The 26,129-nt window shown below is 43.2% G+C and overlaps 1 protein-coding gene across 2 annotated transcripts in view; it reads left to right on the forward strand.

Annotated features, from left to right (window-relative positions):
- The window catches only part of LOC306916996 (uncharacterized protein), a 15,665-nt gene extending 1,597 nt beyond the window's left edge, over window positions 1–14,068 (forward strand). The window contains exons 2-6 of one of the 2 annotated variants that reach the window (XM_079495111.1): window positions 362–487; window positions 1,609–1,748; window positions 7,195–7,356; window positions 8,004–8,230; window positions 11,693–14,068. In XM_079495111.1, coding sequence (XP_079351237.1) covers window positions 362–487; window positions 1,609–1,748; window positions 7,195–7,356; window positions 8,004–8,230; window positions 11,693–11,798 — 761 coding nt within the window. In that variant the 3' untranslated portion in view covers window positions 11,799–14,068. The remainder of the gene's footprint in view (window positions 1–361; window positions 488–1,608; window positions 1,749–7,194; window positions 7,357–8,003; window positions 8,231–11,692) is intronic. The other variant, XM_079495110.1, reaches the window with a different exon arrangement.
- The last annotated feature ends 12,061 nt before the right edge of the window (window positions 14,069–26,129 follow it).

Below are 26,129 nucleotides of genomic sequence, written 5' to 3' on the forward strand. Positions count from 1 at the left end.
AGGGTATTGCAACTCTAGATTCATCCCATTATAAAAAAAATCTAGAGTTGCAAATGGTGGCTAATCCATGAGCTATCTGGACTTCTACTGTCAGTGAAGTAGAAACGTCTTAAATAATTAATAATTCTTTGAAATGCAGTATAATATATGATAGTAACCGCAGGATTCAAATTAAAAAGTAGCAGATCTATAAACTTGAAACGCGCCGTTTCGCGCTGCGCGTCAAGCTTGTGGTTCTGCTGGAGATGGGAAGTTTTTGCCAAACAGCGGTGATAAACCGTATAACATTGACCAAGCTTGGAAAATATAATAACCATATATTTTCATCATTGTGTGCGGTGTGATTTGTGTTTTTTCCCAGCCCGGATGAGAAGGTCGTACTTGGAGATTCTCAGCGCTCGCTTGGCCCCGTCACCTCTGGCCCAGAGAGGCAGAACAAGTGCAGCCATAACGTCGTCGAGGCGTGGACAGTCGTGTAAGTGTCAAAGTAAGTGTGGGGGGAAAAAACCCACGCTTTACATTCCGCTTCCCCTTTTGGTGTTAGCATTATGTTATGCTTTAGCTATTGAAAAATAGCAGATCTACAAGCTCATAGCACGCCACCGAGTGGCGCGCTACGAGCTTGTAGGTCTGCTATTTTTGAAAAATCGAAGAACGACTGACATAGAAACATAGCTTTTTCAGAAAACTGTCAGGATGTAGAAGACATTTTTAGAATCTGATCTCAGGTCAAAATGGGTTAAATACATTTATCTGACATAGTCTAGTCAGTGCAAGGGTTCCCAAACCTTTCTGGCCATGGCCCTGCAGGTAATATTTGACGATTTGGCAATTTTTCATAGTATAGTTTGTTGGTTACTTTTGACATAGTAGTAATTATATTCATGTATTTTATTTTATAGGTTTTAAAAAGGCTATCACAAAATGTGCCAAAATTTGCAGATACACAGGGTATCTGCAAATGTTGTGTCCCCCCCATAGTAACTGAGGACCCCCTATGGGTCCCGGACCCCCTATTAAAGGGATAGTTCAGAATGTTTTTGATTGCCTGAGTCCCGTGGTGGGAGTTCTGCTCTGGTTTTGGTGAAATATGAAGTAGTTCCGGTCATTTTGTGGTGGCACTGGGGCCACGCATTAAAAGTAAATTAATTCACAAAACTAGCGTCATTTGCATTGTTGACCTATTTCTACCATATAGTGCAACTTTCGTTCATTTTGTACTCTTCTATCACACGGAACTATGTTTTTTGTGTCCATATCACTACGCCCCAAAAAATAGTTCCATGTGATAGAGGAGTCAAAGTTGAACGAAAGTTGCGCTAATATTTTAGAAATAGGTCAACAATACAAATGATGCTAGTTTTGTGCATTCATTTACTTTAAATGAGTGGCCCCAGTGCCCCGCACAAAATGATCGGAACTACTTAATATTCACCAAAATCAGAGCAGAACTCCCACCACGGGACTCGGGCAATCAATGAATACAGTTGCAACCACTATATTAATTAATGGCAAGTATTTCATACAACTTAAGTTCAAAAATTGTGAACTATCCCTTTGAAAGACTCCTGATTTCTATGTATTGATCACACGACATGTGTTGTGCAGTGGACTCGTCTCTGGGCAGTGTGTGGCGGGTCGGGCCAGCGGAGCGATGTAACAAGACACAGACACACCACCACCAGACTCCACTGTCTCAGCAGCAGCTGGTTCAGATCATCAGGTCACTCATCCTGGTGGAACAACAGGTAATGCTTAACCCATTCAGGCCTGACGTTAAAAAAAAAAAAAACATTCGCTCTGAAAGAATATATATTCAAAGATTTGTGCTGCATTTTCATGATTTTTCAAAAATAGCAGACCTACAAGCTCGTAGCGCGCCACTCGGTGGCGCGCTATGAGCTTGTAGATCTGCTATTTTTCAATAGCTAAAGTATAACATAATGCTTAGTTAAAACACCAAAAGAGGTTCCCGCCCAGTAATTTCGTTGACAACCTTTTTTTTTTACTGAGGAAAATGAAATAAAAACTAAGCTATAGCCTATGACGACTAAAGCTATGACCTTAATGTACTGTCAACTTCCTCAACAAATAAGAACTAGGCTAAAATGGTAGGGAGGGACTAGTGGAGAAGAGATCAGTAGAACCAAGATGAGTCATTTTATGCTCTGTTGCGTGCAGGTGTCACACGAAAATAGCCGATCTACAAGCTCACAACGTGTCAACGCTGCAACACGTGAGCTGGCCAAAAACAAAAAAAAATGTCAGATGACTGAAACAAAATGAAATTTTATTTAAAATTAAACAACAAACGGTAAACAAATGTACTGTAAAAATCTACACTGCCTGTCGGTCACTATTACATAATCGCCTGATCGCAAATTATTTTTTTCCTGAGTGAGAACTTTAGAGTAGACATGCGCGCACACACACACACTCTCACACAAAGTGTCTATTTTGTGTCTCACTTAATTTTCTTTTACGATTTTTTGCCTTTATTGATAGTCGAACAGTAGGTAGACAGGAAACGGGGAGAGAGAGATGGGAGGGAAGACACACAGCACAGTTTGTCGGCATCGGGACTCAAACCCCCGACACACTGTCATGCTGGATTACCAGCCAAGGTGCCTGGACCGCTAAACCGGCCTAAACCAGTCCCACTTAATTTCGATCATGGCTTCAAATCAGGTGGGGGTCCGTAGCCAAATACATCAATACAGGGTCCATCTATGGCACGGTAGAGTTTGAGAGCCTGGTGAGAGCAGGAGTGGACCTGTTGAGACGTAGGAGGGGCCCGGACAGGAGACAACCCACAGAGCCTGGTGAGAGCAGGAGTGGACCTGGTGAGACGTAGGAGGGGCCCGGACAGGAGACAACCCACAGAGCCTGGTGAGAGCAGGAGTGGACCTGGTGAGACGTAGGAGGGGCCCGGACAGGAGACAGCCCACAGAGCCTGGTGAGAGCAGGAGTGGACCTGGTGAGACGTAGGAGGGGCCCAGGGGACAGGAGACAACCCACAGAGCCTGGTGAGAGCAGGAGTGGACCTGGTGAGACGTAGGAGGGGCCCGGACAGGAGACAGCCCACAGAGCCTGGTGAGAGCAGGAGTGGACCTGGTGAGACGTAGGAGGGGCCCGGACAGGAGACAACCCACAGAGCCTGGTGAGAGCAGGAGTGTACCTGGTGAGACGTAGGAGGGGCCCTGACAGGAGACAACCCACAGAGCCTGGTGAGAGCAGGAGTGGACCTGGTGAGACGTAAGAGGGGCCCGGACAGGAGACAACCCACAGAGCCTAGTCCCTCCATGCGCCAGAAGTGTACCTCCCAGCCCTGGCAGAGTAATTCTGGAGTAGTTCCAACGGATTGTGTGCCCCTGGTTTTTCCCTAGTGGGACTGATTGAGGGTAGCTACTGGGACGTAAATCGGGACTTGATCACTCCCGGCTGGGTCGCCTGAGTGAGGGGTATGATGTTGAGAGACCCGAAACCCTGTTGACCTCAGGATACATCACTGAGGATACGTCCCAGGTGCATCCATGCGATGTTTTTTAGTTATGAGAAGCACTGATACAGGTACAGGGCTGAAGAAGTGGTTAACAAGCCTTATTGTCTTATTGTCTTATCAGTATATTGGCACAATCTGCTCTCACAAGCCTACTGTCTTAACGGCAGAGCTATGGCTGGGTGTGGGAGCTCTCTAGACGCAAGCAACACAGATGCTATAATGCTATCTGGCATCTAGAGTTGCAAAACCAACCCAGTTGACAGCCTGTTCATTGAAACCAAAAAGCCCTATCTGATTGTATTGTTAAACTCAACAAGATTGCAGCTGTGCAGAAAAGCTTGGATTATTAGGGACCAAGAAGTCACGCAGTGACTTTGGTCACTATTTGTTTTTGTGTTTATTTTTCTTCTTCTCCTTCTTCTTCTCCTTCTTCTTCTTCCGCCAAAAATAGCTGTTCTGACTGAATGGTGCAGTCGGTTTTCGCGAAACGCGGTAATCTGGTAGAGGGCCATGCCAAACGGTGAATATGCTAAGCCCAAGACGATTGGCCAAATGGTGGCGCTATAGCGCTCAATTGAAAATGCTAACTTTGAACGTGCATAGCTCATGAACCGTTTGACCGTTGGCAATGACACTTTGATACCCATATGCGTATCCTCGTGCTGAACAACTTTCGTGTTCTGACTTTTGACCTCTGACCTTTAGATCACCCGCCATTTTGAATTATATGATCAGTACTTTATTTTATTCTCCTTCCGCCAAAAATAGCTGTTCTGACTGAACCGTGCAGTCGGTTTGCGCAAAACTTGTCAACATGATAGAGGACCATGCCAAACGGTGACTATGCGAAGCCCATCATGATTGGCCAAATGGTGGCGCTATAGCACTCAATTGATGCAAAACGTGCAAAACTTGCAAACTTTGAACGTGCATATCTCATGAACCGTTTGACCGTTAGCTATGACACTTTGATACACATATGTGTCACCTCATGCCGAACAACTCTTGTGTTCTGACTTTTGACCTCTGACCTTTAGATCACCCGCCATTTTGAATTATATGAAAAACAGTTCAAATGTAACTCCTCCCAGAATCTTTGCTCAAAATGCACGAAAACTTCTACACGTGAACTTTGGACCTATACGGACAAATAATCGTAACACATTTTTTCTAAGTGAAAAGATTAAGTTTTTATGAAGCAATGAAAATTGCTGTTTTGTGAATTTTTTTCTTCTGCCTCTAATACACACATATGCTTATGTCACTTTACTATGCGAAGCCCATCATGATTGGCCAAATGGTGGCGCTATAGCACTCAATTGATGCAAAACTTGCAAACTTGCAAACTTTGAACGTGCATATCTCATGAACCGTTTGACCGTTGGCAATGACACTTTGATACACATATGTGTCTCCTCATGCCGAACAACTTTCGTGTTCTGACTTTTGACCTCTGACCTTTAGATCACCCGCCATTTTGAATTATATGAAAAACAGTTCAAATGTAACTCCTCCCAGAATCTTTGCTCAAAATGCACGAAAACTTCTACACGTGAACTTTGGACCGATACGGACAAATAATCGTAGCACATTTTTTCTAAGTGAAAAAATGAAGTTTTTATGAGCCAATGAAAATTGCGCGCGCACGCACACACACACACACACACACACTAAAGTTTATACTGAATGATGTTACTGTTTAGAATGAGTCAACTGACTGTGTCTGCATAGCTCAGTTGGTAGAGCTCTCGCCGTTGGACCACAAGGTTGTGTGTTCAAATCCCGGTAAAGACAACTCAGTGTATCCATTGTGTGCTGCAAGATTTGTGATGACTCAACTATATAAATATTGAAGTAGATTACATTTGACCCATCAGGCACTAGGACATGGCATCACAATAATAGAGATACTAGTAACTGAAATAGTGTAATAAGTCTCATAGTGTAATAAGTGTAATTGTGTAATATTGAAATAGTGTATTGAGTCAAATTTTTTAATAGTGTATTTAGTGTAATAGTGTAATAGTGTAATAGTAGTGTAATAGTGTAATAAGTGCAATGTGTAATACCGTACTGTACTGTACCATACTGTGCTGTACCGTATTGTACCATATGGTACTGTACTGTACTGTACTGTACTGTACTGTACTGTACTGTACTGTACTGTACTGTACTGTACTGTACTGCACCGTACTGTACTGTACTGCACCATACTGTACTGTACTGTACTGTACTGTACCATACTGTACCATACTGTACCGTACTGTACCGTACCGGGACATGTTATGAGCATGTAGATCTGCTAATTTCTAAAAGTCTGAGTACTTATGCTGAACTAACACTGAATGATTTTCCTGTTAACAATGGAGTATCTGATTGTCTCCGTGTAGCTCAGTCAGTTGAGCTCTTGCCCTTGGACCGCAAGGTTGTGTGTTCAAATCCAGCTACTGACAACTCAGCTTGTCAGTCTTATTTGTACATATTGTTGAACGCCCTGTGGGCTATATCAGTGAGATCAATAACTTTAAAGACTGGTGTGATAATAGCCACCTTATGTTAAACACCACAAAAACTAAAGAGATGATCTTCAATCCAAATCCATGGTTATGAACGATTGTCTGCCTAACACACACACGCATGCAGCCACGCACGCACGCACGCACGCACGCACGCACGCACGCACGCAGGCAGGCAGGCAGGCAGGCAGGCAGGCAGGCAAGCAGGCAGGCAGGCAGGCATGCAGCCACGCACGCACGCACGCACGCACGCATGCACACACACACACACACACAAAGAGAAGTTAGTACGCACGCACGCACGCACGCACGCACGCACGCAGGCAGGCAGGCAGGCAGGCAGGCAGGCAGGCAGGCAGGCTCGCACGCACGCACGCACGCACACACACACACACACACACACACTTTAACTGTGCGTGAAAACACACTGTAGTAATGGAAAGACATGCCCAAAATGAGGACACACCTTCTTGTTACCAAATCAGTAAATGGTTTTACAGTTTACAATGTATTCACTGATTGTCTCTGTGTAGGTCAGTCAGTAGAGCTCCCGCCTTCGGTCCACAAGGTTGCGAGTTCAAATCCCGGTACCGACAACTCAGCTCGTCAGTCTCATTTGTGCGTGTTGTTCTTATTGCGCATTGTTCTTCTTCTATCTTGGTCCCGCTTTATCGCTGCTTGCAGCTATATTTTTCTTTGTATCTGTCAAGTCTTTGTTTGGAAGCACCTGTTAGTCATTTTCAATAACACAACGTCCTGCAATTTTGGAACGGGTGGTACGCATGCACTACACAGCCACCCAGAACTGGAGTGATTTCCAACAAGCTCTCGAGCTTGTAGATAACTATTTTCTGTTATTTTAAGATTGGAGGATTTGAAGTGGTCAAACTAGCAATATGTTCAGATTGAAACATCTTCCATAAAATCTTAATCGGTTCGGATATTTCCCATAACAGCAAAGGTTTCTTTGCCTGGTTGGCAGTATGTAGCAGTAGGAACAATATGACCAAAACATCATAACTTTACATATTGTGTTAATTGTTTATGAAACGGCGCTAGATGCTAGTGTTTGGAGGCTGCTTTCACACCATTTAACAAATTCCACAAACAAACATTTTTGAATCGTGAGATTTTATTTTGCTTTAATCCATGTGTACTATTAATGTGTGTCCCCAGAGCCAGGAGTCCAGAACCCTCACCTCAGACCTGAAGTATCTCCAGGAAGACCTGCAGCTGAAGAAGACCACCGTTTACAGATCCATACCATACTCGCGCTTCTGCTCCAACAGAGACGCACACTGTTACAGAAAAGCATATCCTCACCTGCTGGCGTTCAACGTGAGTAACCGTGAAGTTACCGTGAACTTTTTAATGTCATGGACGCCCAAAATGATACATATTTGGCCGCAGATCCCCATCTCAAAGTGCTGTGTGCCAGGGACGTCCAGAAGAGAACACTTTTTTCAAACAGTCAAAAAATAGCACATGTACAAAGTGGTTAAAATGATTGTGATGAAAGCAAGCTGGGGACCCCCATCGATTTGTTGTTCATCTTCATCTGTTGATTCTGCGCTCTCTTGAGTAAGAAACCAGGAGTAGTGATTCCATTTCATTTGTTATATCTTTGGTCAGAAACCTCTTATCTCCATGTTCTAACTTGTGTTTTATTGTAAATTAATGCAGATTAAGTGATCATACACTACAGTACATTAACCACTTGAATCCTAGCACTATTAATCTCTATTTGCTAAAAATAGCCAATCTAGAAGCTCAAAACACGATCATCTATTTTCGGGGGAAGACTCATTTAACACTGACAGTGCTGTCGAAAAAAGTTTACTCTTCAATGCAATTTTATACAAGTGGAGGTCCCTGCTTCATGTCTCTCTCTCAGCCAAGGGGTCCTCCTTGGCCTAAAAAAACGTTGAAGGGCTCTGATAAGTGTTTGTTGTTTTAACATCTCTTCTGCCCGTCATCTGTGCCAGGTGTCGTGTCAGGAGTGGGGCCACGTCCTCCTACGGAGCAAGGAGTGGGAGTGCGTGCTGGAGCACACGCTGGTGGCATGGCGCTACACCAGCGAGCTGCCCCAGTGGGACACGGCGGGCCACAACACTCTGAGGGAACAGTGCTACGTGGCCCTGGCGGCCCACTGTCTGGCCGCTCTGCAGCACTACCGGCCCCAGCCCGGGAAAGCACGCGAGCTGCTCCGGAGGTAAAACCTCTCTCACCAACACACATGGATTAAAAATTCATTTGGATTCCATAGAAGCCGCCATGTCTTCTATGGAGCTCTTGGCTGGCGGTACACTATAGGGCACTGGCACTGGTTCAGGACCCACGTGTGGGTTACGGACACATCTTTATGGGTGTTTTGTTTCCTACATTTGGTTTTTAATTATTATTTCAAAAAACATTACCAAAAACCAAAAAAGCTAAACTTTTCATGAATGAAACAAAAGAAAATCCTAAAGAAAATGTCATGAAGAAATGAAAGAAAACTCTAAAGTAGTGGATATAGCCGATCTACAAACTCACAACGTCCATAAATTAGAACAAATATTTAAGAAGTAGTGAAAAAATAGCCGATCTACAAGCTCACGGCACCGAAGCAACACGCTGTGCGCTTGCCGCTTGTTGTAGATCTGCTAGTTTCACTTGTTTGGTTTCCAGGCAAACGTCTAATCTCTCACATGACACCGTGGCAGTGCCCCAACAGGGCATTTCCTGTATACCGGCTCTTTAATTTTTAAATGCTCAGCTTTGGGTGCTCAGTTGGCCCAGGGGTAAATAGTACCTCATCTGTGTCCCTGTGCTAGTGGTGAGTCCCGCGGGCTGGGGCAGCGCCTGTCTGTGGCAGGAGGAGTATGACGGCAACACACTATGTCCTCCTGGCCTGGGCTCCTCACTGTAGTGGAGTGTTAATGCATAAGTGTTTGGGCCGGGGGGAACCTTAATTGGCATAACGACTAAATTGGGAGAAAATGACTGGCTCCCCAAATGCAAGAGTGTCACCTTTTTGAGTATTGACAGATTTGAAATGTGTTGTTAACTTGTTATGCCTCGTGTGGGTGTCTGTGGATGTTTAGGTACTTGACGTTTGATTTTGCAAAACCACTGCCAATTACAATTATGTCATTGTAAGCAGAGTTCACACCACTCACGGTCTGAGCTTTTGTGTTTTAGAATTCGTTAAAAAGTCCTACCCAGCAGTGCACCATAACCAATTAAACACCCCGCAAAAGAATAGCGGATCAACAAGCTCAAAGCGTGTTGCTTCGTGCCACATTTCGAGCTTGTCGATTTGATGCTTTTGTGTGATGCTGTACTGTAGTATGATCAATAAGAGGTTTCTGCCTGCGTGCCAGCGACGAGAAGCCTCTCCACTTCCCATCCCATCATACGCCACTGCCTGTTCCACAAACTACTTGTGGTGCTCAGAAATCCACCCAAGATAAATATTGTCCCTGTCGGCAGGCCCGGATTAATCGACGGGCTTTAGGTGCTGCAGCACAGGGCACCAACCTTGTAGTAAGTATCCTTGCCGAGCCATGAGGCCCATAGGGCAGGAGCCTATCTCCTGTTTCTGTAGCATGAGGCAGCTTGATGTACAAGTACACCCCCTGGACATGACGCTAGTATGTCGCAGGGACTTACCCCCAATCCAACCCTTGATGCTGAGTGTCAAGCAAGGAGGCACTGGGTCCCATTTTTTTAGAGTCTTTGGTATGACCCGGCCAGGGATTGAACCCCGACCTCCCAGTCTCAGGGCGGACACTCTAACCACAAGGCCACTGAGCTGGTACCAACCTTGTGGGGGCACCAAACAACATGGGAGAACGTGAAAGATGACTAAGCTAAGGCCGCAAGCGCCGGAATTTAGAAGAGACAAGCTCTTGTTGAGGATTTCCGTTAATTCAATATGTACAGTATAAAACCCACAGACACAGTAAAAACAATACCGGGGGAAGCAAATCAGCAGATCTACAAGCTCAAAATTGGCTATTTTGCTGCTTTTGTGTGACACTATGGTATGACAGAAGTAGTGCCATTAACGGGCTTTGGGGTAGAGTGGCTGGATGGCAACCGCAAGGTTGCCAGTTCGAACCCGGGCTCCCCCAGAGTTGGTGTCGAAGTGTCCTTGAGCAAGACACTGAACCCCTAATTGCTCCCAATGTGCTGGTTGGTGCCTTGCATGTTTTCCGCCGCCATCGGTGTATGAATGTGTGTGTGAATGGGTGATGTAATGCACAATTCTATGTAAAGCGCCTTGGATAAAGGTGCTATATAAATGCACCATTTTACCTTTTTTGAGTGGTGTAAACCACTCCTACGACTGGCTTTGTTAGTTTACGTGTCTGTCTGTCTGTTCGTACCAAAAAATGAGCATGGTTGCTACGGTCACCCAGTTCACCCGGGTGTGATTTCATTACGTCAGACATTACGTCAGACCTCAGTCTATATAAGACCGTACACCACTCAGTTCACACGGGTGTGATTTTTTTTTTGTTGAGTGGTGCAAACCACTCCAACAACCAGCTTTGTCTGTATGTTTGTGTACCTGTATACGTACGTGTCCGTGCACAGGTGAGCATGGTTGCTATGGTTAGTGTGTGATGTCACTGACATAGCTGATCAGACTATATAAGACCTTGCACCACTCAGTTCACACAGGTGTGATTTTTTTTTTATGAATGTACGAAAAACAACGAGATGAAATGTGAAGATAAGAGGTTTCTGCCCCTCCGGCGACAATAGGACAGGGAGGCACGTTTAGCGCAGATATTTACAACGGCTAACAAAACAACAGGATTTTGCCCATCGTGAAGTACTTCATTAGTGTTGCTGTTGGCGCATGCTAGGTGGCATCGATGCGTGCCAGTGCTGGCTAATTGTAGCTGGCAGTTAAAATTAGCTAGTTGGGTAGGAGGCAAAACTCGTGGATTTGCCTGCCTGCCAGCCAGCAGCGAAGTCATTGTCATAGCATACACGTACACTATCGGTGTTAACCCATTTTGGGCGGGAACCGATTTTGGTGTTAGCATTATGTTATGCTTTAGCTATTGAAAAATAGCAGATCTACAAGCTTGTAGCGCGCCACCGAGTGCCGCGCTACAAGCTTGTAGGTCTGCTATTTTTGAAAAATCGAAGAACGACTGACAGAAACATAGCTTTTTCAGAAAACTGTCAGGATGTAGAAGACATTTTTAGAATCTGATCTCAGGTCAGAATGGGTTAAGTAGTTAACATTACAGCCTGTGCATTTTGCTCAGACTTGAGGCTTTGTGAATACACATTGTGGCTTGAAGCGCCTGCAGGTAATTGAGGTAAATGACAGGGGCCTGCTAGCCTAGTCGTAGGTGTAAATCTAGGCTTTAAGTAGTTAACATTACCGCCTGTGCATTTTGCTCAGACTTGAGGCTTTGTGGCTTGAAGCGCCTGCAGGTAATTGAGGTAAATGACAGGGGCCTGCTAGCCTAGTCGTAAGTGTAAATCTAGGCTTTAAAATGTCTACAGCTTTAACGGCGTTTCCATTTTCCCCCCTATACAGCCTTGCTCTCGGTTCCCCTCGATCTCGGCTATCAACTAAAATGGAACAGTCTGGAAAAGAGTTATGTGGGACATCACAGGGCGAGACTTGACTTCCAAATCTTTTTTTTCTTTCTCCTTTTTGTAGGTTGAAGATGGCCCAGGTACACAGCCAGGCCATCAGACCCTGTATTGAGAAGCTGCAGAGCACTTTGGAACAAGTGGACGATTCCTCCATGGACACACGACAGTGAAATGATTAACGTGGTCGGTCTCACTCTCAACACCAAGCTGCCTGCTAGTCCCCCACTGAACACGCTCTCGTTTTGGTTGACAGTCGAGCTTAATTTATACTGCCAATACAAGCTAATGGATCATAGCGCTGAGCCTTTAAGTGCTAAGAGCTAATCTTCCATCAAAAAAAGTGTTTAGGATGTTTCCCTCCTCTGTTTCATCGTTATTGCAAGGTTAAAGTTTAGTCGGGTACATTTTCATTTCCTGCTAAACTGAATGTGGGACAATAAAATGGAACCACTTACCGTATATAGTGAATGTTATAGTTTGATATTGATTAGGCCAAGGACCCCCGTTTGATATTGTTTTTTTTACTCTGGGGACCCCAATCTACACTATGAAATATTTAATCTTAATTTAACCAAATGTGTCTGGTGCCATTTGTACGCACTCAAAGAGTTGAGTTCAATACATTCCGATGCCTGGGGAAAAAATAATGGGTTTAAGGACGGGCTGTCGCAATACTGTCTGAACTAAGTTTGGACAGTATCACCAAGACTGGATATTCCACATGCTTGTTCTTCCTCCGCTTACATTGATTTAAGTTCTCAGCTACGACTGATTTCAGTCATTTGGATTCCATAAAAGCCATTATGTCTTCTATGAGAGGAAACATGTTGCACAACGAAAAATGGTTGATCTACAAGCTCTCAATGCGTCGCAGGCTCATTGAGAGCTTGTAGGCTATTTTTGGTTATCGTTTTAAGATTCAAGCATTTTAAGTGGTCAAACTAGCAATATGTTCAGAAACCATCTTTCATAAAACCGCAATGTCTCGGACATTTCATAAAAGCCTCAATCTTGTATGAACAATATTACTCAAACATAGTTTACATATTGTGGTAGCTGTTTAGGAAACAGCGCTAGTGTGGGGAGGCTCCTTTCACATTGTTTTCTCAAATTGCACATTAGGACTTGGCCATACAAAGTTTTTCTGTCATGAGATTTTATTCTGCTTTAATCCATGTGCTGTAGAAGCTTCCCCATTCGATCTACCAAACACCAGCACTGTGCGCTGGATAATCCACATGCTTGTTTTTCCTCCGCTTCTCATCGTCTCATAGGATGGAGAAAGGAGGAAACAAAATCACTGAAATGTCTCAAACTCACAGCTTCTCTTTTTATCTCCATTAAGCGCAGAGCTATGAGCCATAGCTTGGCTCACACACACCCAGTACATATTAGACTTCATTCAATCAACTGACCGGGTGGGCAGTTATTACCAGGCCATTTTGGGCTAGTGGCGAGATGATTTAGTTTTAATCTCCAGGTACGAACAGCTTTGACTGATAGCCACCTGCCTAAAAAGCTAATTTGGGTGCTATCCACTTTATCACCCTGGTGTCCCTATTTTGGGCATGCAGGTGAAACGGGCACAAGGGAGAAATGTATTTAAAAACAAATCTTAAAAAATAAAAAATATATATATGTATTTAAAAATTCTGAAAGATCTTTCAACAACAAAAAAATAGCCAAACTACAATCTCACGTGTCGCACTAGGGGGACAATCGTTAGTCCACGACGTGCATAGTCCGACATCCCGTTAGACAGTCCGACTAAGTGGCCGCTTACTGTGGCTTCCGGTGCTTGAGATTACGTTTATGGATGTCGGATTAAGAGGACGTCGGACTAATGCGCACCTGTCGCAATGTGCGCTTGTTGTAGATCAGCTATTGTTCACCTTTTTTATTTTTTAAATAGGGATTAAAAGGATCAGTGTTTTCGTTGTTTTCTAGTTGTTTTCACTATGGATGTGTGGTGTGTAGATGGGTGTACAAATGAAATGGTTAGTGTTTGTTTAGGAAGAATAACCACTACAGTATTGTTCCAAAGTACAACCATGTTGCAGCAGAGATGCAGTTAAAAGTGGAGCGGAGTGTGTGTGTATATTTAGTTTTAGAAAGTTTGTATGTATAGAGTACCTTTATGCATTGCTGAAATGTTCAAGTGTCCATGTTTCCTTCAAATGATGGACTGCCTGTTGCTTTATATGTGTGTCTTATTGTCAGTCTGTATGTTCTCCTGTTGACAATACTTGAAAATGCCTTCCTTGTCTCGGCATAGTACCTGTTGTAGTATATTTGTTCTATGTTGTCTGTTTTATATAGGAATGGTATGTTCCGTTGTCGTTTGCACTGTTTTGTGTATGACCTGAAAACTTGAAAATGGATTCACGAGAGGGTGGAGAAAAAGAGAATACCTAAATTAAATAAAGTCATTACTTTGTGATTTTTGAGTTGTTTCAACTTTATTTTATCCACATAAATCCTCTGAAGATCGTTTTAGTAATAGTGAGTGACAAAACAAATCCACGGAACGCAGCGAATCAGGCTGGAACCCAGGCTACGTTTTAAGGCCATAAGAAAACAAGACTGTTCACAAGTCTATTCCTAATACATCAAGATGTGTTCCTAGTTTGAAGCTGTACAATAAAATCAGTTTTTCATGTTCTTGGTTTATTGATTATAACTCGCTAAATTCTTTACCCTTAGTACTTAAAGGAAAAAAAAGATTTTGAGATTAGATGAGTACTTTATTATCCCTGCAGGGAAATTGATACGTTACAGCAGCATAATGTAAATGTAAAAATAAACAACAGACAGAAAAACATATTGGACACAACTGGACATAATCACAAGACCAAATACTTCAGACACAGGACCATAAGCATTGGGGGGGGGGGGGGTTCTTATGTGTTGTAGCTTATAGTCTGTTGGCAGAAAGGAGAGTCTATACCGCTCTGTGTTCATTCTCGGAGGGAAGGTGATCCTAAAAGTCCTCACTCTGTCCTGTAAATCAGAGATTTTACTCAAATGCACCTTAATAATGTATGCTAGTGATTACACAGCGCCCTAATACATTTAATATGCGTATATTGTAGTTGGATGGATTGATGTGTATTTTTGTGCAGTCTGCCTTTAGACTATTACTAAAAGACGCCACTAGATGGAGCTCAAACCTCACTGCTTTCATTCATTGAATGCCATTCAGTGGCCTGTCTTTGCAGGCTTGCAGCGTCAATTTGACAGTCTTTACTGTAGACTAGACACTATTCTGGGGAGAAAGTTAGAAACTCAGTGGTTTACTCAAGTAAAAGTAGCAATACTGCTATAGAAATAAAGATGTGGAAATGATTAAACAAAATGTTACGAGACGAGTCATTATTATAATGATAAGACGTCGAACAGCTGAACTTTGAAGTTTGGACACAAACAAGAAAGATGCCGACAACGGTAAGGAATGAACTTGCTATGCTGGTTTAATTTCCTTATATCTCTTTCAACGCATTGAAATAATAAGGTGAACACGCCACGGGTTTGGTTGATTGATTGAAGTATTTATTAACAGTTAACAACATTTCAAGCACAACTCAATACAAAAACGGTTAACTGCCGACACCATAACGCATTACACTTGTTTACAATATGGTCCACCATTTTCAATTAATCAGGGTGTTACCAATGATACTAAATTAACAGAGCAGTGCCACCCAGTGGGAGTCACTCTGTTTAGACCTGAACTTTCAACTACCCCAATAATAACTCTTATAGTCCTACACTGACAGTGTAGAACACTGATGGTCCAATATGGACCCCACTTTGAGAAACCACTGACTGTTCTCAGAGGTGGAAAAAGTACTACATTTTTTTTACTTAAGTACAAGTACCCGTAAGACGCCCTAAGGGCGAGAAGCGACCTCTGCCTTTGCACGCATCCACCTGGGTGACGGCAGACTGCTGGGCGAGCACTGGCTCTTTGGTATGAGTGTACAGGGTTTGATGAGGTCAGATCAACATATGGAATGTCAGAACAGGTCAGCCTCATGGAGATGTTGGAGATCTAAGGGTGGCAGCTGTGGCAGTGTCTTGAGTCTACAGGGTTTGATGAGGTCAGATCAACATGGAATTAATTCTCTATTGGCCATATATGGAGCGTGTCACGAGGCCGGAGGCGTGACGGACTGACTGACTGTCACGATGCATGTGCACGGACTGACTGACAGGCTTTGCAGGTTTTCATAGTAAACTGCGACCTACGCTTGCACTCAATACTGCAATATAGAAACAATTAAGTCTGGAATTCCAAATGTACTTGAGGAAAAAGTGGAAAAGTGGAAAGTAGGCTACTCATTATGCAGTTATGCATCACAAGTTTTCATATAAAATAGCAGATCTACAAGCTCACGATGTGTCCCATTGCAACATTGTTAGCTTGTAAGTAGTCTTGCGTTGCCAGACTGTTGCCTCCTTATTTATAACTATGGTTGCCTCCCTATGGTTGCCTTACGCAATTTTAAAATGCTTCTATATAGAGCGTCGCAGTCCTGCCCCCTTTCATGACGACGCCAGGCCCAGGAAATGATTCCCAATGCATTTTTCCCATAGACATTTGAAAAAGTATTTATTTAAAGACGGTTACGCCGCGGACAAAGCCAACTCGAGTCGTGACAACTCATGACAACAAACACAATTTGTTGGACCAAACAAATAATTACAAAGAAGAAAAACAACAAAAAAAGTGTTGTATTAAACCTGCCGTTTTTTTCTTCTTTCTAATTATTTGTTTGGCTCATGATTTGTCACGACAAGAGTTGGCTTTGTCCGCGGCGTAAACATCTTTAAATAAATACTTTTTCAAATGTCTATGAGGAAAATGAACGGAGAATCATTTCCTGGGCCCTGGTAGGGGGCGGGACTGCGACGCTCTATAGCATTCAGAGATTGTGGAAGAGTTGTCTGGCTACGCGAGACTAGCTTGTAAGTGGTTAATGTATGTCTTCCATATATGGTCACGCCTCTTGACATCACGCCTTGTGACACGTCACGCCACCATATATGGCCAATGGCCATCTCCATATATGAAGATCATCTAACCCAGGATAACCATACATGGAGAAGACTGGTTCATCACCTAGTCCTGCATATATGGAACTGGCCAGCAACTCTACATCTGACCTCAAGCCCTTAGATCTCCATATATGGAGCCGACCTGTTCTGACATTCCATATGTTGACCCTCCCCACCCGTCCTTTTCTGACATTCCATATGTTGATCTGACCTCATCAAACCCTGTACAATCAAGACATGCTCCATATATGGCCAGTACAGAATTCCTTCCATACTGTGTGCTGATCTGCCCCCCCCCCCCCCCCCATGCCAAAGCGCCAGCGCTTGCCCAGCAGTCTGCCGTCTACTGTCACCCAGGCGGATGCGTGCACGCGACCTCAGGGCGTCTTACTGGTATATATAATATATTTAAAAAAAACACATTTGTTGTATTATGTACATAAGTACAATACTTTGTACATAATACTTTACACCACTGGAAACTCAAACCAAACCATTTTGTTTAGAGCTCAATAAACAGCCTGATGAGAGACTGTGCTTGACAAACAGACCTCCTGCTGTATCCAGCAGCCAGTTAGTCACATCCTCATTTGATCTCCAGGAGATCTTGCAGAGAGGAGCTCGGCATGCATCCAAATTGGAATGCCACTCAATGGAATGCTAATTCATTCATAGTATGTCTTCACGAGAGTCGGTGCAACATGTTTGTTCAGCTTGGAGGAGGAGAAGGTCCACATGTTTATTTCTCCTGCTGACCATGGTCAATATATTAGAGTTGTAACAGTTGATATATGTCATCAATAAATATTAAAATAAATATAGGCCTATATATAAAATTATGAATTAAAAAGTGATCGCTAGAAATGTAGTTAAAATAGTGATCTACAAGCTTTGTCAATTTGGCTAATTTGGTAAGTAATAAAAAGTCAATAAATAAATTGTAACTTTTGAAATGTGCAAATACACTGCATTGTCAGGTGTCAAGTCCACAAAGGGTAACATTCACTGGAAAAATAATCTGACATCACTGTCATTCCGTGCCCTATGATGGCTTTGGCATTTATTCAAGAATCAAGTCTCTAAACCATTAGCTCTGGTTGGATGAATGAAGAGAGAGGGAAAATCGCTGAAATGTCAATGCAATTAATGTCAAACTTCTCTTCAGCTTCTCTTTTTTTATCTCCATTAATCTGAAGAATACTGTACCATGCATGGGCTGACCCGGATCTAAAATTAGCCATCTGAAGAGCTTTTTGGTTCTCCAAATGGGATTGGGGAGGACCCTCTGGGCTTCCTGGATGCCTTCCAAAGGCTTATCAGTGAAAACTGAGAATACTTTGATGTCTTCATTCATAAGAACGTCTTCAGTGAGAGACGTCCGTGTTGTCTCCTGTCCTTATAGAAGATTTTTCAGGCCAGTTTTGAAAGAAACCAGTGATTCACGACTAAAAAAAGGTTACATTTGGATCCCTGGTGGACTCCAAACCAGACATTGACAAACAGTGCTCCGAAGAACCATACAGACACTCACAGGTTATTTGTACTAGCAGTGGTGCAACACATAGGACCACAATGTAAACATGTCCACAGGCCATTTTTGTGTTATCCTTTTAACCCATTTTGACCTGAGTTCAGATTCTAAAAATGTCTTCTACATCCCGACAGGTTTCTGAAAAAGCTATGTTTTTTCAGTGGTTCTTCGATTTTTCAAAAATAGCAGACCTACAAGCTCGTAGCGCGCCACTCGGTGGCGCGCTATGAGCTTGTAGATCTGCTATTTTTCAGTAGCTAAAGCATAACATAATGCTAACACCAAAAGGGGTTAAATGTTACTGTACCTCCGTGCTGTTTACATTCTCGACTAATAAAGTATCAAATCAATCAAAACCTCAATCATCCCAAAGAAATGCTGGAAGAAAAAAAACAATAACACAAAATGCTGTACATGAATTCATGAAACTAGTATGCTAGCTAGTATTGGAAACCAGTTTTCTTTTTTAAATTAGGCTACAACCTTCAAATGGTGAAATAAAAGCAGATGATTTGAATACCACTGAAGGTTCTCTATGACAAACAGGAACCTACTATTTATCCATAATCACGCACCACATTGAACCAAATGTGTTTCTCATATAATAACACGACACGGGGAAGATCACGGCGTTCTCTAAAGGGCGGACAGTTCTGTTCCGGGAGCACTGCAAAGGTTGCAGATAGATGGAATTATATAGAATTATGAGTGTTCATCAATGTTATAATTTGCGGAAAGGGCCAAAATGTCGGTGTAATTATGCGTCGTTAGCATCAGTGCCATAATTGACTGATAATTATTCAGTGAGAATATTGTATATCGGGGGGAGAAATGTGTAGTTGACAGCATATCTATATTCTATTCTATTCTATCAATATAAGTTCCTGTTCCCAGACAAGGTCAGACTAGGTAGTGTGTGTGTGTGTGTGTGTGTGTGTGTGTGTGTGTGTGTGTGTGTGTGTGTGTGTGTGTGTGTGTGTGTGTGTGTGTGTGTGTGTGTGTGTGTGTGTGTGTGTGTGTGTGTGTGTGTGTGTGTGTGTGTGTGTGTGTGTGTGTGTGTGTGTGTGTGTGTGTGTGTGTGTGTGTGTGTGTGTGTGTGTGTGTGTGCAAAACTGTGCATACAGTATATGTTGTCTCTGTTGGGTTATATGTCCAAAACTATTACTTGTCAGGATTCAAATTTAACAAACAGCAAAAGTAGCAGATCTACAAGCTCTAAATGTGTGGCTTCACACTGCATTTTGAGCTTGTAGATCTGCTACTTCCGATACTTTAGGCTAGGGTGACACTGTAGTATGCTCAAGTAGGGTGTTCATTTACGATGATAACCCATTTTGGGCGGGAACCCGTTTTGGTGTTTCAAGCATTCTGTTATACTTTAGCTCTTGAAAAATAGCAGATCTACAAGCTCATAGCGCGCCACCGAGTGGCGCGCTATGAACTTGTAGGTCTGCTATTTTTGAGAAATCGTAAAAATGCGACACAAATCTTTGAATAGGTATATATTCTTTCAGAATGGGTTAAAATACGAGTAGGCCTATATATATATAGCCTGGTTTAGGTCCATAGGAAGTGTTTCTTGAGCTGCCAGTGCCTTTCTGCCTTGCATTTCTAAGGCAAAAATAACGCTGCATCGCTCCCAGTGCCAAGCTTCAACATTCATCGCTTTCTGAGTCCAACATTATTATATATATTTTTTCTTTTGGAGAGGACAGCACTCATCAGTGTCACATTTTGTCAGCATCCATGCCCTCTCTCTACCTTCCCCTTCGCTTAAGATCAACAAACGTTGAGTTTGATCCTCCTGGCTGTGTCTGAAAAATCTGTCATTTTTAACACCTCGTTTCATATGTTGCAACACGTGGACTGGACCCCGCAAGGGACCCCATTTCAGACTGAAGAAAATAAATAAATGTGTCACACCGACTCGCGTGAACCTATGAATTAGCGTTGTGCATTCCTATTTAGATGCATGGCGTGAATCCACCACAAAACATCAAATGCACATGCACAGAGTCAAATGCTTAATTTTAGTACCGTACACGTACACTATATGTTGAGGCCAGGCCAATGCTTTTCTACTTTTACTCGAGTCAAAGTTTGAATATTGGACTTGTACTGGTAAAACAGAGTATTTCTACATTGTGCTGTTGCTACTTTCACTTAAAAAACCATCTACTGTTTCTTCCACCACTTGTGATCCAAAGAGCTAGACTGGCTGCTGCAAAGTGTCTAACAAAGTAACAGCGGACAGACACGTGAGGACAATTGGTTAGGCTAGGCTGCATTCCTGTGTCTGGGATGGGTGGCACTCTTGGGTAATTGCCTTGTTACCAGACATTGGTGAATTTCTCATTATCTGCCCCCTCTCTCCTCTAATCACTCCTGACTCTTTTATCTGTCTTCATGCCGTCTGTGAACAAAACAACTTGAAGAATGGATGGACAGATTTTCATTTAACTCCGATAATGATCAGGGTGATAGATCAAAGAAACAAAATAGCTCAGTTGGTAGAGCAGTCTTTGCCTTTTGAGCCACGAGGTTCTTCTGGGGGCATTAGGTGGGAACTCGGATCCTATCGGCAATGTCTATCATTGCTGTCAGTCGACGGGAAGAAACCTCTTATCTCTATTTTAACCCATTCAGGCCTGACGTCGAAATTAAAAAAAAAAAAAAGTTTTCTAAATCATGACAATTTTCGGAAAGATTTGAGGCACATTTTAACGATTTTTCAAAAATAGCAGACCTACAAGTTCATAGCGCGCCACTCGGTGGCGCGCTATGAGCTTGTAGATCTGCTATTTTTCAATAGCTAAATTATAACAATGTTTAAAACACCAAAAGGGGTTCCCGCCCAAAATGGGTTAATGGTTAATGTGGTTAAACGCTAACGTGACATGGATGCGTTCCAGGTCTCAATGGATTAAAAAGCAGTCCACGCCCCTGGGACGTATCCTCAGTGATTTATCCTGAGGTCAACGGGGTTTCGGGTCTACCAACATCATACCCCTCACTCAGGCGACCCAGCCGGGGTGATCAAGTCCCGACTTACGTCCCAGTAGCTACCCTCAATCAGTCCCACTAGGGCAAAACCAGGACCACACAATCCGTTGGAACTACTCCAGAACTACTCTGCCAGGGCTGGGAGGTACACATGGTGCATGGAAGGACTAGGCTCTGTGGGTTGTCTCCTGTCCGGGCCCCTCCTACGTCTCACCAGGTCCACTCCTGCTCTCACCAGGTCCAGGACCTGTGCGTTGCACCAGAGTCCCAGCACCAGACACTTCATTCAGGAGTGGTGGGCAATGGTTCCGCAGGGCAATGGTGCTGCGGCTCCGCTTGCTGCTTGCATGGCCCTCCTAAAGGCCTCACCGAGGGTTGCTGGGCTTCCTCCTCACGGAGGACACAGGCTGGGGCGCTAACAGGCTGGGGCGCTAACCCTACAGAGACAACTCAGGTCTGGTTTACTAAGTCTAGACTAGGGTTTAAGTCATACTGTACATGGGCAACTGGCGGCACTGGGGCCACAATGCACAATATTTAACCCCCGAAATGTAGTGTACGGAAAATATATTGTGTTTTGTGTAGTTGAACAATGGTCATCCATTTTCTGTTGACAAGGTTTGATCATAGGGGGAGCTGTGAGGAAAAAGCATGTGAGAAAAAGTTCCAGGAAGTGAGGTACCAGGAACAGCTATAAAAGTACAGGAAGTGAGGCGGCCATTTTGGGCAGTAAGAGTGTTTGGTGGTGGTTGTTTGTCAAACAAACTCTGAATTTATTTAATGGTAAATGGTGCATTTATATAGCACCTTTATCCAATGCGCTTTACATAGTGCATTAATTACCTTCACCCATTCACATACACATTCACACACCGATGGCAGTGGAAACCATGCAAGGCACCAACCAGCACATCAGGAGCAATTAGGGGTTCAGGAGCAGGACATTTTTCCTCTTTTTTGTTGTTGAGCAATGCATTGCCTTTTTGGTTGGATTACCTTTTTGGATTACTATGGATTTGGAATACTTGACTCTTGGAACACATTTAAAGGGACTTTGGGGAGGTTGAACATTTTCATTTATATTTTGAAAGATATTGATTGTCCAATTGTAGTTTTTTTTTTATCTACTTTAATATAGATAAAGATATTGCAATTTAATTTCCAAGTTTCGCAGGTGCAGGACTATTTCTTTACTTATTTAATATAACTTTATGGTTAACATTATGGTATCATTTTATGGTTCTGACTTCTGAGTGTTATTCATTTAAGAAAAAAGTTTAAATATGGAGAGGAGAGGTTTCGGCAGTATGCAATGTGGCCCTCTGGAGTGAATGTGGAAATATAGTGGTTCTCTCCATCATCAAAGGCTCCCACCTGTGGTTTAAGTGGTTATTTAACAACCTCTATCCGATTTTTGCTAATCACATTTGACACACACACACACACACACACACACCTCTCTCTCTCTCTCTCTCCTATCTTCTCTTCTCTTCTCTTCTCTTCTCTCTCTCTCTTCTCTTCTCTTCTCTTCTCTTCTCTTCTCTCTCTCTCTCTCTCTCTCTCTCTCTCTCTCTCTCTCACACACACACACACAGTATATATAAGCCTTGCTCAGACTGCAAACCCCAATCCGACTCCAATCTGGATAGCAAATCACCCAATCAAATTCGGGCTGCCAGATTCATGGGTACTGATTGACTGCTTTTTAATGGTGCCAGCTGCTGTCAGTCATCCCAATTATACACAGGTATGAGACATTCCATCCCTGTGAAACCTGCTCGTCTGGCGACCAACCCATGAACCTTTCTGCAGAGGTTCTCAAACTTTGGAAAATTCAAGGACCCCCCCCCCCCCAGTTTGGTATGCATTAGACCACGGACCCTGCCCCATAACCATAAGAGCGTGCAAACCAGTGGCGTATCCAGGAATTACGTTTTGGGCAGGCAAGATATGTGTTAATTGTCGTCTCCCCGCGCACAATCGTAGTACTAAAGGTTTTCAAAGAGATATACCTGCCAGACGAGTAGGATACAAAGGCTGAAAGGCATGCATTTACATTCCAATGGGTGATTGAGGGTCGCGCTCTACCGCAACGGCCAATCAGCTGTCCATTAATAGTTATCAGTTCTTGTTTTTGTCCTTTTTTTCTCATTGTATGGATTTTGGCTAGGCAAGAAATGGATTTGGACAGACGGTCGCCTGCCCTCGCCTTATTGTAGATACGCCTCTGGTGCAAACTGAGTCCATTTAGTTACATTTGTACTACGCTCTCAGAATAGAGACTATTGTGCGTGACATCATCGTACCCAGTTAGTTACGTGGGAGCCTACTGATTGGCAAAATAACAACCTTCAGGCCTTGACAGTCCATACATCCAAACAGAACAGTCCTATCTGATTGTATTAAACAACGTTAACTCACAAACATTGCAGCTGTACAGAAAGCTTGAATTATCCTCTTTCTATCTGCAAAGTTGACATGTTATGACTTATGAGCTATTTTCTATCAAGAAATTCCATGCAGGTGATTATTTTTCTAAGTGTCAAAGTTAGGAAGCACTTGTTTTCAATAACACAACAACTATGTGCAATTCAGAAACAGCTGTTACGCAGAACCGCAGAGTGATTTACAACAAGCGCTTCCAAACTCCAACGCTCCATGCTGCTCAATGTTTTGCCACTCACTCAGTCTAGATGAGGAAAAGTGATGCTTGCATACTCTATTCCAGACATCCCTACCTACCCCCATGGAGCCTCCTGGACCTCTGGGGGTCCCTGGAACCACTGTGTGATTTTCTGGAGATGTGGACATTGTTAACTGGTGCAGAATTGTCAGCAGTGCTTGGAGGTACAGCAAAGTCTGTTTGGGTGTAGCAGCTCAAGCAAGATATTGGGTGAGTTCACAAAGTTCCCCTCCAATTAATTGTCACTGCTGGACAAAGTTCCATATTTTGCTTGTTTGTTGACAAACTTGACATCACAGCTTAGGTGTCATGGGTTTTTAGGGTTTAGTGGTTGATCTCTGCATGGTGGCCATTATTCTGGACATTTTGTTTAGCCTTGCATGTGTGTTTTGTTTTCCTTGCCGGCCTCCTTGTTACCCACCACGCCGCTGTCTGATTTTGGCTGATTGCCATCGCCCTGTTTGGGTTCACCTGTATGTAAACCATGTTTGTGATTCTGTTCAGCGCTTTAGTCTTTGTGTGGTATACATTATTGGACTCGAGCCTTCAGTTATTTGTCCTATGTTTTGAGGATTTCTTGTGTTGACTATTTGCCATTTTATTGTGATCTTTTGAGTGTTTGGATACCCTTTCTGGAATTAACTATTGAAAACTCAACTTTTAGGATTCCTTCCTTTTGTGATTAAATAGGAAATTAAACCATTTTAATTCAAACCAAACAGTCACTGCACTTGAGTTATGACCCTTTAACGAGGATAGTTGTTATTCTGTCAGCCTGCTAGTGCTGAGGCCTGCTGGGTAATTCGCCCCATCCTGACATTAGGGGGGACACGGCCCTCTTTAGTTCTCGCTTTATAGTCCCGACACAATGCCAGTGTATGTGACGTGCAAGCATTTAAACGTTACAGTACTCAAAATGCCCCCCAATAACGGTGGTCTAATCTGGGAGAAAGCGCGGTGAAATTCGAGCCACGTTCCAACTTCATTTCATTTCCACCCCCAATATCCATTAAGCCCAATTTTTATTTCATTGACTTCAGGGAGCTTTTTTATGTGGAAAAGTCTTATTGTATAGTCAAAAGGATTGTACTTTTATGGGCTGTGTAGTGTGTATGTACCATTTTTCTGTCCTGACGGTGGATGTTTCCAGTGAGAAAGCTCAAAATGTATGTCTCTAGTCTGTATCACTGATTTTTGAGTGGTGCAGCCACTCCAAGGAACAGCTCTGTCTGTCTGTCTGTCTGTCTGTCTGTCTGTCTGTCTGTCTGTCTGTCTGTCTGTCTGTCTGTCTGTCTGTCTGTCTGTCCTCTCTGGCTGTCTGTCCTCTCTGTCTGTCTGTCTGTCTGTCTGTTTAGAGTACCAACTGGTGACAAAGTGGCGCTGTTGAGCTTCACACTGTGCAGCTGCATGATGGGAACTAAGCTGAGTTTTTAGTAGCCATTACGGGATTTCGGAGTGACAGTACAGTACAGTACAGTACAATAGAGGGACCCCCTGGGGACCCCCACACGGTAACTCTGTCATTTCTCGACCGTTTCGGACGTGGGGCGGCTCACCGGAACCGGTCCGGCCCCCTGGGCGCGTTCCTGGGCGTCTGGATGACCCTCCGGGGACTCCCACACGGAGTTGCACCACTCAGTTCACACAGGTGTGATTTCTTTCTCATGATCGGCCAATACAGATACCGATCTTGTGTGTAAGGGGGAAATTTGAGAATTGGGGAGAAAGGAATGGAAGGGGAGAATGTTTTAGGCCTGTCACAAAGATGCAAAGGGATATTATGCTATTAGGCATGTAACGATATATCGTATATCGATATATATCGATATTAATCCCGACGATATGAATCGATTCATTGAAATTAAAAAAACGATTTTCTTTTTAGGGGGGCTAGTGTGTGATGTGAAATGTGAGCTTTAGTCATATTCCATCATATTCAAGTGCTTTTGGAGAGAAATGATAGTCACTTTCAGTAGTAGAGCACTGTAGAGGGGAGCTGTGTGTGTCTGTGCCCAGGTGATGATGGTCGTTGATGCTCATCAAGGAAGGCAATTATGTTTCTGCACTGTCAAAAGTAATGCTACTTCTTTTGCAATGTAGTTAAATAAAAAAATAAAAAAACTGTAATTTTTCTTTAAAATATATATATTTTTAAATATCGTGAAAAATCGTATCGTGAACCTCATATCGTGATACGAATCGTATCGTGAGTTGAGTGAATCGTTA

Source organism: Electrona antarctica (genome assembly GCF_951216825.1).
Source record: "Electrona antarctica genome assembly, chromosome: 24".
NCBI lineage: Eukaryota > Metazoa > Chordata > Actinopteri > Myctophiformes > Myctophidae > Electrona > Electrona antarctica.